The 17,825-nt window shown below is 42.4% G+C and overlaps 1 protein-coding gene across 2 annotated transcripts in view; it reads right to left on the bottom strand.

Moving 5' to 3' along the window:
• The window catches only part of LOC308694513 (rho guanine nucleotide exchange factor 26-like), a 125,084-nt gene that overhangs the window by 17,082 nt on the left and 90,177 nt on the right, over positions 1-17,825 (bottom strand). For both annotated transcript variants that reach the window (XM_081372076.1, XM_081372077.1), the window contains one exon: positions 298-507. In XM_081372076.1, coding sequence (XP_081228202.1) covers positions 298-507 — 210 coding nt within the window. The remainder of the gene's footprint in view (positions 1-297; positions 508-17,825) is intronic.

Here is a 17,825-nt window from a genome sequence, read left to right as displayed (position 1 = left end):
ATATTACAAATCTTACAGACTCCAAAATTTTAAACAGTAGTGTAACTGACTTTCTAGCCAATTAAAAAATGTGTGAAAATGTATACAGATATTTTAGATTTTTTTTCTTTCAAAATTATATTAACTTCTAAAAACTTTTTAAGATTTTATTAATATTATTATTATTATTATTATTCATAAAACTTACTGGATATTTCCATATTTTCTCTGAACGTGGGATCCCTGTAAAGATGTTTGGCAGAAATACTGCAAATAAGCGCACAAGTGATGTATATGAATTATTATGCAAATACTTACAGTAGCTCCAACCCTAAGATCATGGTCACATTGTCTCCAGAGTAGTTGCTGCGGAAACTAATCTGGAACATGTGGCTGGCCACGTTCTGTCGTGACGTCAGCATTCCCGCAGTGCCACGTACTGGAGAGAGATTCAGGTCTTCTGCCTGACACGACCCCACCCAGACCTTATCCCTCAGTGCGTAGTCTATAACTGTATAGCTCTCCTCGCTAAGGGAAGGGAAACAGAGAGAGTCAGAGATTAATATTAAGGAATATTCCAGGTCAAATCACTTGGATCTCGGATATTCATTTGCGATGGAACACCACCAAGTCCATCACAAACAAATGTACTTTTCACATTTTTATTGAATACATTAAGTAATCATTCACAGAGCAGGGAGAAGAAATTAAGTTGAACAGTAGTAACTTGTAGATTTTCCTTTAGAACTTCCACCAGATGTTTACTGTAGCTGCTTGAAAGACTTTTGACCAATTTTGGACCATCCCTCAGCTTAAATCAGTTTCAGTTTATCTATATTTCTGGGTTGTCTTGTTTGCACAGCACTCTTTAGGTTATGTCACAGAATATCAATTGGCTTCAGGCCAGGACACTTCTTTTGTTGAATCACCCAACCTCTTTTAAGCTTGAAGTCTGCATGAACATCTGTCCTGACATTCTCATGCAAAAATGTCTTGATAGTCTCTTGAATTCATTGTTCCTTCAATGATCCACATGTGTCCTTGGGCCACCATGAGACACGTCAATATTTTACCTTTGGCCGCATTGGTTTCCTATGTGTTGTCCTTCCCTATGTGTTGTTTTTCTGATAGTGGGCACAGGGAGAATCGATTTGCAATCCCTGCGTCTCGAGGAGAACAGATGTGTCAGTGTGTGCCTTTATTTAACGGACAGGTCTTCTGTGCAACCCACACTTACAATCTCATCTTCTTAATTGACTCCATTTAGCTTCTGGAGAAGTCTTAACACAGAGTTTTACTTCATTTGTCCAGTCTGCCTGGCTAATAATCACTCATTGTCTTCAAGAAAACTTTTGTGTTATTACAGTTTGTGTGTTATTAGTGATGTCAAATTGTGTCTATGTTGTCTATATTTGTGACTTAGATAAAGATTGGACCAGATTTTATGAGTAATCAATGCAGAAATCAAGACATTTTCAAAGGGTTCACAAATTTATTCTTGTGACTGTACATCTAGATTCAGTTGCCTGTCTAACAATTTCCTGCCATCTGGAAGTAATTGTAAGGTCAAATGGCCCCTCGCTGCAGAGATGTGAGGCTCTTGATCTCTGCTGAGGCCCATCAACAGCAGCTAACTGTACACCAACACACATGTGCAGCAGTGCCGTATCTTTTTACCAGGGACCACTGGCCTACCGTTATATGTACATGACTTCAGGGAGAAGCTGTGGGTTTAAAGTGCAGGTCATCAGCTATCCATCAAATCTTGCTCCAAAACATCAATCAAAACCAGAATGGAATGTGTAGTACGGAAAAGGAAAAGGGGATAGACTGATAAAGAGGAACGCTGGAAGAGTGATAAAGAGGTGGAGGCGTAATGTAGACCTTAATGGGTGAATCTCATGAAATATTAAGACATGTCCCAGTCAAATTTCACCCCAAAATCAAAAGAAACAAATAACATATTTTGGACAGAAATTTCTAACTCTATCCTGAGTAAGCTATCTGTATGCAAAATAATAATAATCATAAATGTAAGAAGTACAAGTATACAGTACACTTTAGTATTTGTTGTACTGAATTTTATGCAGATTTTAATAATAATAAAAGCATTTTGTCTTTACAGGATGGATCAATATTTAGAGTACTGAAAATGTGATGCTTTTTCTTGCATTGTAGTAATAATAATTTATCCTGAAGGAATAGTTCACACAACAAATGAAAATTCTGTCCTCATTTTCTCACCCTAATGTTATTCCAAACCTGTTTGACTTTCTTTCTACTGTGTAACATAAAATAAGATATTTTTTATGTCTCAGTTTGTTTATTTATGTGTCTATATAAAGGTAGTCAACATTAACAAAGAGGGAGAGTAAATGACATATTGAGGAAACATATATAATACAATATATATTTGTCTACTTTAAATTTGTAGATGTCCTGTCACTTGTCACATCTGTACAATATATTAAACAAAACAGTATTTCTGTCTATAGTCAAGATGTTACAAAGTTTTTCTATGATTTAAATGATTAAAAGTCTCTCACAATGACTGCTGACTGTTTTAATTAGAATGTTGATGTGTAAGCAAGTGCTATTCATAAAAGCATTGAAATGCTAGTGGTGTGAATAATAAGTCAGCATGTCTTCAGCCAAATAATTAGCTGTGTTTGTATAGAGATAATTGAATAAGTGGAGTCAGATCCTCCTGTTCAGTTCCTGAAAATCCTCTGGGCTCTGTCCAACACAATCACAATGCCACTTACATTCCACTGGCAGAAGACGACAGATCCCACAGACAGAGTGGGACCATCACACATATAATCGGAAGTCTGGAAGAAACACGGTGATCATGAAATATTCTGAGCAACAGAGAGAGAGAGAGACCAACTAAAATTAGCTATTAGGAAGCTGAATATTCAAAAGGAGAGCAGTCCAAATGATACTCTAATTAACTTATACACAGTAAAATCTCCAGTGTTGAAATCCTGGTGTTAAGGACATTTAGAGTAAAGTGTTAATTTTCTGGTGTTGAATTTCAAGGGATTAACACTGCTAGTGTAAACTGCACCCTCTGGGTGGTGATAATATGTGGAGTTAAATTAATAACACAGACAGAGTGTAATTGGTTACATCCGGGACATTTATGCGCTGGGCGCGACCAGACGAGCTGAAACTTTTTTCAAAGACGCCATTTTCTTTGACTCGCGATGCAAGGCATACGAGGAGGGAAAACGCATCAATTAAGTGTTTTATCGCATTTATACATGCATTTTATAAAATCATATTGTTTTATAACAATATGTATATGCTGTGCATGGCTAAACTGCTCTCAGAGGGGCATTTTCCATGACGCGCGATTGGGAGCAGACCAGGATGGTGTTGCTTTTTAACAGGGAAACGACGAAAGTAAGTGTTTTAACTAATTTACAATATGTATTTTATAACATATTGATTTATAGCGATATTTAAATGCTCTGCGCGCTTAAACGAGCTGAAACTTTTTTCAAAGGCGACATCATCTTTGACTCAATGCGGAGCTGACGACGAGGAGATTTGCTTGTAACGTTAACAGGGAAAACACCGAAAGTAAGTGTTTTACCTAATTTACAACATGTATTTCATGGCATTATATTGTTTTGTAACGATATTTATGTGATGTGCGCGCTTAAACCTTTCTCACAGACTAACGTTAGGCCCTCCATCTTCTTTGACTCGTGACGTAGTGCAGACACGGAGTTTGCCTTTAACAGTGAAAACACGGAGTAAGTGTTTTAACTTATTTACAATACGTGTTTTATAATGTTATATTGTTTTATGATAATATTTGTGACGTGCAAATATCATAAAGTAGCCTATGTATTTATCCTCAAACTATCTTTCACTCTCGTTTGCCAGCACACCTAACGTAACTGAAAAACAGAAGAACAACTCCACAAACTGCGGACCGACAATGAACGTGAAATTGTCACTTTATTTCCTTATTTGGTGGACCAATTTTCTTAAAATTGGTAAGTAGCCTAATTCTTTCAGATTAAATATGTATGCAAAATGTATTTATCAGATTTACTTTTGGTTGATGTTTGGATATATCCAGCATATATGCTTTAAATGTATTGATTTTGCTATTTGTGTTTGCTAGGAGCATTTCTATGATGCACCAAGTAGCCTAGAGTAGCAGGCTGGGTGTTTAAAGACTGTACAGACAAGAACCTGGTGATGGTAAGATTTAACAGATAACATGAAAGTATGAGAGAATCTTGGGCACAAACATAAAAAACTAGATGTACCGCATGGCGGTACAAAATATGACCGCCGCTCAGGCCTGCACTGGCTTTCCACAAAAATAAATGACGTGGAGCAATTTGGCTGTATTGCGTGTTTATGTATATACCTAAAAAAAGTAGTAGTATGTGCATGTCTGTCTGTGTGTGTGTTTGTGTATGTGTGTGTCTGTGTGTGTGTGTGTGTGTGTCTGTGCGTGTATGTATGCGTGCGTACATGTGTGTGCGCGTGTGTGTTTGTGTGTGTGTGTCTGTGCGTGTGGATGTCAGTGTGTGTGCATGCTTGCGTTTGTTTGTATTCCTGCATGTGTGTGTGTGACAGTATCATCCTAAACCAGTAACCCTTCGCTCAACAGCACCATCTACAGGCCGATGAGTGTATAGTCACTAAATGTGCACATAAATGAATTTATTTTATACCCCCCCATGGATGAAATTCTACGAAACTTAGCATACCCCCAGAGGATGTCAAGTTAATCGTACACATGAAATATGGTGCAGTTCTGAACATCTCAACTGAAGATTGGAGCGATTAAAGCAGAATAATATTGTATTTTCATTTTTTATGGGAAGGGGCGCAAATCACAAATGAGTGATTATGGGCTACGTTGATGTGGGCCCTTAAGACCAACATACCATAAAAATTTCTTCATCCTCGGTGCCACGGTTTAGGTAGTTATTTAGGAAAAACTGCATTTTTTGGGTTTGGGGGGGCCCAGCGCGGGGGGGGAGTGGCCCCCGGGGACCAAACGAAATATTTCCGTAAAAGTCTAGTGGGGCTACATGGCCACCAAATTTCATGTTCCCCGGTGTTTCAATGTCCCTGATATCGTTGATGAAAAATTCACGGGGGGCCCAGCGCGGGGGGGAGTGGCCCACGGGTTCCCCGGTGTTTCGGTGTCCCTGGTATCGTTGACGAAAAATTCACGGGGGCCCAGCGCGGGGGGTGGGGGGGGAGTGGCCCCCGGGGACCAAACGAAATTTTTCAGTAAAAGTCTAGTGGGGCTACATGGCCACCAAATTTCATGTTCCCCGGTGTTTCGGTGTCCCTGGTATCGTTGACGAAAAATTCACGGGGGGCCCAGCGCGGGGGGGGGGGAGTGGCCCCCGGGGACCAAACGAAATTTTTCCGTAAAAGTCTAGTGGGGCTACATGCCCACCAAATTTCATGTTCCCCGGTGTTTCGGTGTCCCTGGTATCGTTGGCGAAAAATTCACGGGGTGCCCAGCGCGGGGGGGGGGGGGGGGGGGAGTGGCCCACGGGGACCAAACAAAATTTTTCCGTAAAAGTCTAGTGGGGCTACATGCCCACAAAATTTCATGTTCCCCGGTGTTTCAGTGTCCCTGGTATCGTTGACGAAGAATTCACGGGGGGCCCAGCGCGGGGGGGGGGAGTGGCCCCCGGGGACCAAACGAAATTTTTCCGTAAAAGTCTAGTGGGGCTACATGCCCACCAAATTTCATGTTCCCCGGTGTTTCGGTGTCCCTGGTATCGTTGACAAAAATTCACGGGGGGCCCAGCGCGGGGGGGGGAGTGGCCCCCGGGGACCAAACGAAATATTTCCGTAAAAGTCTAGTGGGGCTACATGGCCACCAAATTTCATGTTCCCCGGTGTTTCAATGTCCCTGATATCGTTGATGAAAAATTCACGGGGGGCCCAGCGCGCGGGGGAGTGGCCCACGGGTTCCCCGGTGTTTCGGTGTCCCTGGTATCGTTGACGAAAAATTCACGGGGGCCCAGCGCGCGGGGGGGGGGGGCTGGGAGTGGCCCCCGGGGACCAAACGAAATTTTTCCGTAAAAGTCTAGTGGGGCTACATGGCCACCAAATTTCATGTTCCCCGGTGTTTCGGTGTCCCTGGTATCGTTGACGAAAAATTCACGGGGGGCCCAGCGCGGGGGGGGGGTCTGGCCCCTGGGGACCAAACGAATTTTTTCCGTTAAAATTTAGTGGGGCTACATGCCCACCAAATTTCATGTTCCCCGGTGTTTCGGTGTCCCTGGTATCGTTGACGAAAAATTCACGGGGGCCCAGCGCGGGGGGGAGTGGCCCCCGGGGACCAAACGAAATTTTTCCGTAAAAGTCTAGTGGGGCTAAATGCCCACAAAATTTCATGTTCCCCGGTGTTTCGGTGTCCCTGGTATCGTTGATGAAAAATTCACGGGGTTCCCAGCGCGGGGGGGTTGGGGGGGGGGGGTGGTCCACGGGGACCAAACGAAATTTTTCCGTAAAAGTCTAGTGGGGCTACATGCCCACCAAATTTCATGTTCCCCGGTGTTTCGGTGTCCCTGGTATCGTTGACAAAAATTCACGGGGGGCCCAGCGCGGGGGGGGGAGTGGCCCCCGGGGACCAAACGAAATTTTTCCGTAAAAGTCTAGTGGGGCTACATGCCCACCAAATTTCATGTTCCCCGGTGTTTCGGTGTCCCTGGTATCGTTGACGAAAAATTCAGTAGATGACGAAAAAAAAAAAAAAAAAAACTTTGACAATCCCTATATGACCGCTTTCGCTAGCTATGCTAGCGGCGGTCATAATAATCATAGCTTTGTTGCTATTTGGTAGATTTTCTGTGTTTCATAACACTCATTTTGAATTTGTCCAGTCAAATTATTTTACAAAAGTAAATCCTTTTTTTTTTTTTTTTTTTTTTTACTTAAAATGAGTTTTCAAACCTTTTCATGATTTGACAGGTATATGTTTTCTTGCTATTTTAGACTCAACTGATTGGGAAAAATCTGCCCATCACCTGCCCCCAACATCACAAAGCCACAACAACGGAGCAAAGATTCTTCCGGCAGCTGACTATTTAGTGAGATTTCTTAAGGTGCGTGTCTTAATTTATTCTTAAAGGGATAGTTCACTTTGAAATAAAATTTTGGTATGTTTTAGCTTACCTCAAGGGCATCCAAGATGTAGGTGTCTTTTTTTCTGCAGTAGTTTTAATTTTGATATTTTTAGGTCAAACCGTTCTTGTCTGTCAGTCATATAATGCAGCTCTATGCTCACCACCTCAAAGAGCATGCACAGAGAAGTCCAAATTAAACAATTCCCCATCGTAAGTACACATTGATGGCCTAAGACATGAAACGAGCGGTTTGTGTGAGAAAACTTAACAATATTTATATCGTTTTTACCTCTTGTACACAACCACGTCCAAGTGATCTGAGGGTGCGCGCGCTTCCTGGCGTGTACGTCACTCATTGTTTACCACTCCCGGATGAGTTCGCGCGAGCATACGTAATTGTTTTCTATTACGTCGGTTTAAACATCCCGGATAGGCGCAAATTAGTACCATTTCTATTAGCCGTCTTACCTACAGTCTCTGTTCTGTGTAAACAATGAGTGACGTATATGCGCGAGAGATCACTTCCGGCGCTTGCGCAGACTAATCCAGAATGCGCGCACACGTCACACACCAGGAAGCGCGCGCCCTCAGATCACTTGGACGTGGTTGTGTACAGTAGTAAAAACTATATAAATACTGTTCGTTTTCTCACACAAACTGCTCGTTTCGTGTCTTAGTCCATCAATGTGTACTTACGATGGGGAATTGTTTAATTTGGACTTCACTGTGCATGCTCTTTGAGACAGTGACCACAGACCTGCATTATATGACTGACAGACAAGAACGGTTTGACCTAAAAATATAAAAAATTTAAACTACTGCGGAAACAAAGACACCTACATCTCGGATGCCCTTGAGGTAAGCTAAAACATACCACAATTTAATTTGAGTGAACTATCCCTTTAAAGGGTTAGTTCACCCACAAATGGAAATTCTGCCATTAATTACTCACCATCATGTAGTTCCAAACATGTAATACTTTCTTTCATCTTCACAACACAAATGAAGATATTTTTAATGAAATCTGAGAGGTTCCTCTCCCTCCATTGACAGTCCACGCAACTACCACTTTCAAGCCCCAGAAAGGTAGAAAGGTACATCATTAAAGTACTCCATGCGACTTTTTATTAAACTATGCAAGTGCTGTGTTTGCAGCAAAAAAACATTTACCACCTAATTTATAAAATATTAATTTCCAACATGCGTTCATGAGATAATTACAAGACGTGCATGTTGTTAATGCGAGAGCAGATGTTGTTGTGTGATTGTGCATTGAAGATTAATATTTTGTAAATAAAGTTGAATTAAAATTGTCGTAAAAAAAGTCATAAAATTGAGGTCAAACCACTGGAGTCACATGGATTACTTGTGATTTTCTTTATACCTTTCCGTGGCTTTGGAAGGGATAGTTGAATAGGCTGTCGATCAAGGGACAGAAATCTCTTAGATTTCATTAAAAATAACTTGTGTTATTTGTTCCGAAGATGAGCAAAACTCTTACTGGTTTGGAACAACATAAGGGTGAATAATTAATGACAGAATACAAATTTTTGGATGAATTAAGTCTTTAATTTACTTGTAAATCAGTAAATTCAAGTCTTAATCTTACCAAAATAGTTTCTTGTTTGAGTCACGAAAGTCTAAGATGGTTGAACTTTTTCCACCATAAACTTGCTGTATTTATAAAACACAAAGTATTGATTGTAATTGGTCTGGTTTTGTGTTGTCTAGGGAACCAGCACTCCAGGATTTTTCGAGAAAGTTGGATCTGCACAGCCTTTCCTTCTCTGTGAAACAACTATGCACTGAACTTTACTGTTAGCAACTGGACACAACTGATCCACTCATATTCTGCAATTGTTTTTCATCTGCTGAATGTTGTTGACTCAAGCACTGCTGTACTGTTGCAAAGTTGAAGGTACTGAATCAACTTCACTGACACAGAGCTTACATTCACTGACATGTACAGGACTTGAGGTATTGCAGACCATTTGAATAAGCAGCTTTCATATAATTCTGGTGACAGAAATGCCTATATTGTGCCTTCATCATTTATTTTAAAAGTTAACCTATGATGTAAAGGGGCTTGTTAGTTAATAAAAAACTAGTTTGTTAAAACAACTGCTTGCATTTTGCCTTTATTTTTAACTTTAAAACTCGCTCTAACCTAAAGCTAATGTGTTCTCCCTTGTGGCTCAGTGGCAGAATCTTAAGCTTTTGCGCTAGAGACCCAGGTTCTATCCCGGCTCTCGCGGCATATAAAAATTTATGCTGTTCGCTTCTCCAAGCTCGCGGACAGTTTTTGTTACATACAGAAAGCGAACCCGCACTTCCCCTTGTTGGGCCGCGCAGATTGCGCCGTTCACAAGGGATGACAGAGCGGACGGTCACGAGCAACGTTCAGCGCGCGCGCCTCACTCCCCGGCGAAAAGAGGAGAGAGAGTGTTTTCGTCCCGTTGTGGCCGGACAAACGCCAATTCTCAAACATTTCTCAGTCCCCTCTTAAGTTCAGGCGGCTGGAAATATTACTATTGCAGTAAATGAGCCTGTTTTTAATACACGCACGACTGCAAACAAACATGAGGTCGTACTATTATATGCTCGCGCTGACCGAAAGCTTATGTGTTCTCTCCTGTAGCCCAGTGGCAGAATCATAGGCTGTAACGCTAGAAACCCGTGTTCGAGCCCAGCTCTCGCAGCAGATAAAATTTTTTACTGTTCGCCTCTCCGAGCTCGCGGCCAGCTTTTCTTACATACAGAAAGCGAACCCGCCTCTCGTACCACTCGCACCACATGGTGCTCGATTATTTATGAGCGTCTATACACGAGGGAAGAAAAGACGGTTAGGTCCCGCTGCGGCTGGACCACCGTCAAAGCTTCACGCTCTGTCAGTCCCCGTTGCCACGGCTACTGCAGATGTTTACCTCGCAGCCAACGAACCGGTATATCTACCCGCTCGCCTGCGCGCAACCACCGTTCTCACGGCGACCCAGAGAAATCTCAAATGAGCATAATGTCCGGTTGCACGGCTCACGCCGTATGTGTTTCAAATGCAGTGAATGTGCCCACGTTTCCGTGTTCACCCCTGCACACAAGCACTATAAATCCCGTGTCTCTCACAGAGCCCACTCTCAAATGCCTGGTCGCGCGGCTCGCGCTGTATGTGTTTCAAATGCAGTAAATGTGCCCACTTATCTCTGTTCACCTCTGCACACAAGCACCATAAACCCCATGTTTCTCACAGAGCCCGCTCGCATAAAGCAGGCAGAAGCCGCTCAAGCGTTAAAAGTAGGTCACGTGTCCACCCCGCTGTGCCCACACCTACTCACTGCCGGCTCTGTTACACAACCCCTCACGACCGGTCATGTTATAAATACAGATGCTGTGCCCGCTCCCACGCGCTCACACATCCTCTCGAATACTTCGCCCCCGACGCCGCTTTCAAGCGTCGTGCCTCACACTGTATGTTCCCTGTCCAAAGCCACCGGGACGCTGTGTATAAAACGGCCAGTAATCGCTGCTTGCGACCCGCCGTATCTAAGCACCGAGAGCGCGCGCGCCGCGCCCGCCCCTCCGTTTCGAGCTCTCGAGCCCGCAATCAGCGGCGATCAGAGCCCGGAGGCCATTCTGCCCCTGGCTGCACCTGCGAAAGCGTGGGAAGCTATTCCAGGCGCGTCAGAATGGGTGCTGAGCACAGTAAAACAGGGCTATACTCTGCAGTTCGCTCGCCGCCCTCCGCGCTTTCAAGCGCGTATCGAGACCAGAGTGAATGGGGAAGTAGCACATCTACTTCGAGCAGAAATAGCTACACTTCTGTGCAAAAGGGCTATAGAACCGGTTTCCCCTTCCATGAGCGAGTCGGGCTTTTACAGCCGTTATTTCCTCGTTCCCAAGAAGGACGGAGCTCTCAGACCGATTTTGGATCTGAGACGTTTGAACAAGGCTCTTATGAGAAGACCGTTCAAAATGCTCACAACCAGACAAATTCTTGCGCAAATTCGCCCGAGGGACTGGTTTATATCTCTTGATCTAAAAGACGCGTACTTTCAGATCCAGATAATACCCCATCACAGGCCATTCTTGAGATTCGCCTTTGACGGTCAGGTATATCAGTGCACCGTCCTGCCGTTCGGCCGTTCGGCCTGTCATTGGCACCCCGTACATTTACGAAGTGCATGGACACGGCTCTCGCTCCCCTGAGGGGTCGGGGAATGCGAATTCTGAACTACTTGGACGATTGGCTGATTCTAGCACAGTCAGAGGCCGAACTCATCGCCCACAGAACAGTGCTTCTAAGCCACTTGGACAGCCTGGGGCTTACGGTCAACTGGACCAAGAGCTCGCTAGTGCCCAGTCAATCAACCTCTTTTCTGGGTTTGGATCTGGACATTGTGGCAATGACGGCCCACCTGTCGACACAGCGCGCGCGCTGCATTCGACGCCTGGCCGCGTCCTTTCCGGCCGGGCAGCACCGCACCTCTCAAAACATTTCAGAGGTTGCTGGGTTGTATGGCCTCAGCTGCAGCAGTGCTTCAGCTGGGTCTTTTACGAATGCGCCCGCTACAACGCTGGCTGAATGCCCGAGTGCCTCACAGAGCCTGGGCTTCCGGCGGCATCCGAATCAGAGTGACTCAGAGCTGCGTTTCAGCACTGAAGCCCTGGTTAGCGGCTGACTGGTACCAGCGGGGAGTGACAATGGGAGTCATCTCACACCGCAAAGTTATCTCGACGGACGCTTCCACCTCAGGTTGGGGCGCTCTTTTCGAGGGCAAACCGGTTTTGGGCCTGTGGTCAGACCAGGAAAAATGCCTCCACATAAACTGTTTGGAGATGATAGCGGTCGAGAACGCGCTCAAGCGCTTCCTCCCATTCATACAGGATCACCATGTGCTAGTCCACTCAGACAACATGTCCGTGGTATCCTATGTGAACCGACAGGGCGGTGTCAGATCCAGGAATCTGTGCAAGCTGACAGAACGCCTTCTCGTGTGGGCTTACCGCTCGTTGCGCTCGCTGAGAGCCGCGCACGTGCCAGGCCACCTGAATGTCGGTCCAGACAGACTGTCCAGGGACAACATTCCCCCGGGAGAATGGTCCCTGCTCCCCCAGACAGTCCAGTTTCTCTGGCGCCTATTCGGCAGAGCGGAGATCGACCTCTTTGCGTCGAAAGACAACGCTCACTGCCCGAAATTTTTCTTGAAAAGCGAGGACGCGCTGTCCCAGACATGGCCCAGCCTCCTGCTGTATGCTTTTCCCCCGATCTCCCTGTTGCCACAGGTCATTTCGAGAATCAGAGAAACGCACCACTCAGTGCTTCTTATAGCCCCGCGCTGGGAGAACCAAACTTGGTACCCAGAGTTAGTGAGTCTTCAGTTAAACGTGTGTGGGATTTGCACGCGCTATCTGTTAGCCCTGCATGTCTTGAGTTCGGACCGAACACCTCGAAAGTCATTCTCAGACCGAGACACGGTTACATCCCCAAAGCGATTGGAACCCCTTTTAGGGCACAAGTCATTTCCCTTTCGGCTCTGCCAGCATCCGATAATGGGGACAGTGATAACCTCCTATGCCCTGTCCGGGCGCTGAGAGTTTACATCACGCGCTCCGCCGCTTTCAGGCGTTCAGAGCAGCTCTTGTTTCCTTCGGCGGACGCACCAAGGGTCTCGCCGCCTCGAAACAGAGCCTGTCCAGGTGGATAGTGTACGCGATTGCAGCAGCTTATGCCTCCAAACACCTGCAGTGCCCTCTGGGTATCAGAGCCCACTCTACTAGAGGCATGGCCTCTTCGTGGGCCTGATCCAGCGGAATTTCTATTCACGATATTTGTATGGCGGCGGGCTGGGCCTCCCCATCAACATTCGTGAGGTTTTATAACCTGGAAGTTCCCGCCTTACAGGCAAAATTACTGTCAGTATAAGTGACATATATGCTCTGCCCAGTCTCTCATGTGCAGACTACGTTCACATGCTGGCGATATTTCTGGTATGATACTTAGGGTGAAGTGTTTTATACTCAGACCGGCTGGACCGCTCTGTTTTTCATTCCCCTTTACGCGCTGTTTTACCGGTGCTGGCCCGCGCTGCTGGCCACCCGTATTCCACTCTGTGGCGCGGGGTTTATTCTCTTCATGAAAGACCGACTATGTCGCTCTTTTCTTACCCTAATAAGTGCTTATGTACTGTGTGGGCTCGCTCTGCCGGCCCTACTGTTTTGCACTGTTATATGCTTATAGACCGGCCGCGCCACTCTATTTTATATACTGAGTGAAGTGCTTTGTACTGTGTTGGCCTGTCTCTCAATATTCTATAATATGGTGCTTGGTATCGTTGGAAAGGGGACCTTTTAGGCTTTCATTTAAGCCCAGTACTGAATCTGTCTGACAAACACAGAGGTCACATGACTTCTTTAAACCAGAAATAACACACATTTTTTCACAATTTCCGCCTAAACTGTATGCTTTCTTTTATTCCTGTGGCATGAAAGAACACCACGGACACAAAACTCAACAACTTCAATACTCAAGGCACTCTGATGACTCAGAAAATGTATAATATACCCATACTATTTATTTGTGAGAGCCTTAAATTAGAGTCTTCAAAATAGAATAGAGCCAATAGAATGGACAAATAGAATACCCTATTAGTCCAGGGCCAAATGGCCTATTTATTCATGTACAGTTGTAATAAAAAGTCATTGTTTCAATAGTGTTGTCAACATAACACTTGTAATTGGTTTAAAGCTCCAGTATGTAACTTTTGTATGTGACCACAAGAGGGCGCAGTTTCCAACAGTAACAAAGGCGAAGCTTGATGACGCTATGAAGGAGGTGACGATGGGAGATGTCGTTTTTAATGCGTTTTCACCATCTAGCGATGTGTCTAAATGGAATTAATGAATCATGATCACGGATGAGGTAATTTATTCGTTTTTGTATTACCTGTATGTCTGATCGTATTATTTTATGTCATCATAATTAATGAACTGCAAGGAACGTGAAATGTTATGCTATATTATCCCGTTACAACATACAGCTATTTGTCAAATGATTTGTTTGGTTTATGTTGTGCAGTTTTACGTTTTTATGGTTAATGCCGTGTTGTTTAACGTGTTCAAACCAATATCAAAAAGTAAATTTGAACGAACATTTGCAAGTAATGACTAAATATATTTTTTTAACAACATATCCGATTGTGTTTAATTGTACTGCCATAATCTCGGTCACCACACGTGATAAAAAGCCTTACCGAAGTACAAAGAGCAATATAACTTTGTTTATAAGTGCTATTATTGACAGTTGCATGTCTTACCTGTCTATCAATACACTCGCGAGAGCAGAGTCTCTGTCAAGTCCAAGATTGACGCGCAGCTCTCTCCATCTCGAAAACGCCTGCCGATATTTATCCGGGTTTTATTCCTCCGTTTGTCACACAGTCCGTGACTCCGCGTGTATCCGAATATGGACGCTTTCGTTTTGTTGGCACTTCAATACTCGCCAAAGAGTAATCGTGATCCATAACAGCTATAACCATACAGTCTATGGCTATAACGCTTTAACCACCACTTCCGCATTTGACCATGTGATATTCCGGTGTGGTGGGTCATTTTTTTTTTTTTTTTTTTTATTCTTTGTCAGACGTCTTTATTTTTTATTGTGATAAGAAAAAAAAACTCAATAAAGTTGTTGTAAAAAAAAAAAAAAATAATCCGGTGTGGTGGAATATCCTATCACATGGTCCACACCGGAAAAAAAGGATAGAGCGGACATTGCGTCACTGAGGCGCGACATTTCTTTTCCGGGACGGCCAGTTATTTAAAATCGGAATTTCTCTGAAATAAAAAATCTTTGGAGACTTTTGAGATATTGTAAGTACACAACTGGAGGAAATATATCACACTGTGCAAGTTATTTTCGGAAATTTTATTACAAAATTCCTACATATTGGAGCTTTAACAAAATCATGTATTTTGATATTCACCCACTTTCAGTTAGAATGTCAGAAAGTAGCTCATGTACGATGGATTTTGTTGATGGATTTTGACAGTTTGACGAGGTTTTGTCAGTTTTGTGAAAAGATTGTTGGTTCAGTTGACTGGTTATAACAACACTACCAACTATGCCATCTTCAATCAACTTTCATTGAGTTCCAGGGGTATTAAATGTAAGTACAAAATACTTTTTCTCTTGTGCTTGTGAATTGGTGGGGAATAGTAGCAGTAGCTAATGTAAGCTTGGTGTTTTTAGCAGGCTAGCTAGCTTGCAGGTTAAACAGTGTAACAGTAACTGCTACAGTGCAGTCAGGGCTTTCAAGTGTCACGTGACAGTCACTCATTTTGGTCTTTTGTCACGCCCTCTCGCCACACATTGTATTTCTCATGCGGAAAAACTATTTATAATATATTTAATATGCTGCAGCGCCCAAAATGACTCTGGCCGCGCCAGTCTCATTATGGAACCGGCAGGAATCAGTCGCTGTAAAAATCTATTATTGTCTATCCACTATAAAAGTGCATCTATCCATTATAAAAGTGCATCTATCCATCATAAAAGTTCATCTGTCCATCATAAAAGTCCATCTATACATTATAAAAGTGCATCTATCCATTATCCATTATAAAAGTGCATCTATCCATTATAAAAGTGCATCTATCCATTATAAAAGTGCATCTATCCATTATAAAAGTTCATCTATCCATTATAAAAGTGCATCTATCCATTATAAAAGTGCATCTATCCATTATCCATTATAAAAGTGCATCTATCCATTATAAAAGTTCATCTGTCAGAATAGTAGCAGTAGCTAATGTAAGCTTGGTGTTTTTCACACTTAGTATACTTCTTTTAAACTAACTTTCAGTATACTTTCAGTCTACATTTTATGTACTTCTCAGAAATATACTTAAAATGACACTTCAATGTACTTAATTTATACTGAAAGAAAAGTCTAGGGCCCGTATTCATAAAGATTCTAAGAATCCTCTCAGAAAACTCTTAATTTAGCTTAAAAACTTTTACATAGGAGTCTTAGCTTAAGAGCGATTCGGGGCCGATCTGAGAGCAACTCTGAGCGAGGAAAAGACAAAAACTTTCATCTTAGTGAGGAGGCGGGGCTGACCCCGTTGTATGACACAATCTTTTGAAGACTGTGATTGGCTGGTTGTCCAAGAAGGAAAAAAAGAGTGATTTTAAGTATAGGGTCTATTCTAAGCCTTCACTTTGAAATTACATGCGACTGTGTACATTACACACTGCTGCATTGTTGCATTTTCCCAGTTGCCAAATATCGTAATGTAGTGATTACTTTCATTTCTGGCGCTATGGCATTTCTGCACTGTGTCGGAGATGTTAGCGCGTCTCTAAGATCAGTCACAAACATGATCACTGCACGATCTAATCTATAGCGTCTTATTAACTCACTGTCATCCATTGTCTGCAACACATTTCTTCTCCCTCTTCGTCTTTCTGCCATGTTCTCCTCTGCTAAAGAAACTCTTCAGCCTCTGAAAAGTCCTCGTCCGTATACTCCATAGGGTATACTCCTAACAATTTTGACCTTAAAACCTCTTTTAAGGGTTAAGATGCTTTCTGAATTACTTTTTTCTTTACTGGGATTCTTTCTTTAATTTTAAGAGTAAACGCCCACATTTCTAAGAATTTTCTTAGAATTTTGTCACTAGGAGCTACTCTTTGCATTAAGATTCTTTATGAATACGGGCCCAGGTATATTTGGCCTGTACTTGAACTCAATCTTTTGATCCAGATATACTTAAAAGAATAATTAAGAATTCAAAGTATACTTGTCTTGTTGTTGTGTTAACTCTTTTGATTGAGTAGTCAATTAAATATACTTTTTTTACATAGTTTTTTCATATACAGTCTTATGAAACTTACATTGTTTGAAAATATTGATTAGAATATTGATATAAAACATATGTTTCTAATTCTGCATATCTGAATTTTTGTGTAGGCTAGTCCACTGGTAGTGTATAGCAATTTACTCTAATTCTACTTTTTTGTTTAAAATGTTGCCTTTCTTTATGAAACTTACTGACATTCAAGTGTTGATTAAAAAAAGATGCATGAAGCTAATAAAATGTTTTTAAAATTAAAGTACAGTTAAAGGTATTTTTCAAGTGCAAAAATAATAATGTTATATGTTAAGTGCAAAGTAAGTTTTCACTTAAAGAAAACTTACAAGTATACTTGCAGTATAAACTACGAAACTGTGTACACTAGTACACATCAGTGTGTACTTTCATAAACTAAAAAATGTACTACTTGTATTAAAATAGTAAACTACTAGTATACTTATAAGTTCACTTGTAGTACAGATGCATTACAAATGAGAAACCTAGTTGTGTACTTAGTTTACTACTCTTACAAATACTAAAAATACTAAAAGTGGGCCAATTTAGTCCCAAGCAGTATTGAAATAGTAAACAAGTTTACTACAAGTACACATTGATATTAGTATACTTACTACATAAAGTATACTTACAAAAATATACTTGAAAATTACTTAAGTATACTTCATAAAATGAACATGAAGACATGCACTTATTTTTATTAAAAAAAAAGACATGCACTTTTATGATGAAGAGATGCACTTTTATGATGGACAGATGCACTTTTATGATGGACAGATGCACTTTTATGATGGACAGATACTCTTTTATAATGGATAGATGCACTTTTATGATGAAGAGATGCTCTTTTATAAT

This window comes from Scardinius erythrophthalmus, assembly GCF_964197995.2.
Source record: "Scardinius erythrophthalmus genome assembly, chromosome: 8".
NCBI classification, from domain to species: domain Eukaryota; kingdom Metazoa; phylum Chordata; class Actinopteri; order Cypriniformes; family Leuciscidae; genus Scardinius; species Scardinius erythrophthalmus.
Note: the sequence above shows the minus strand (reverse complement) of the source record. Positions and strands in the feature narration are given on the sequence as shown.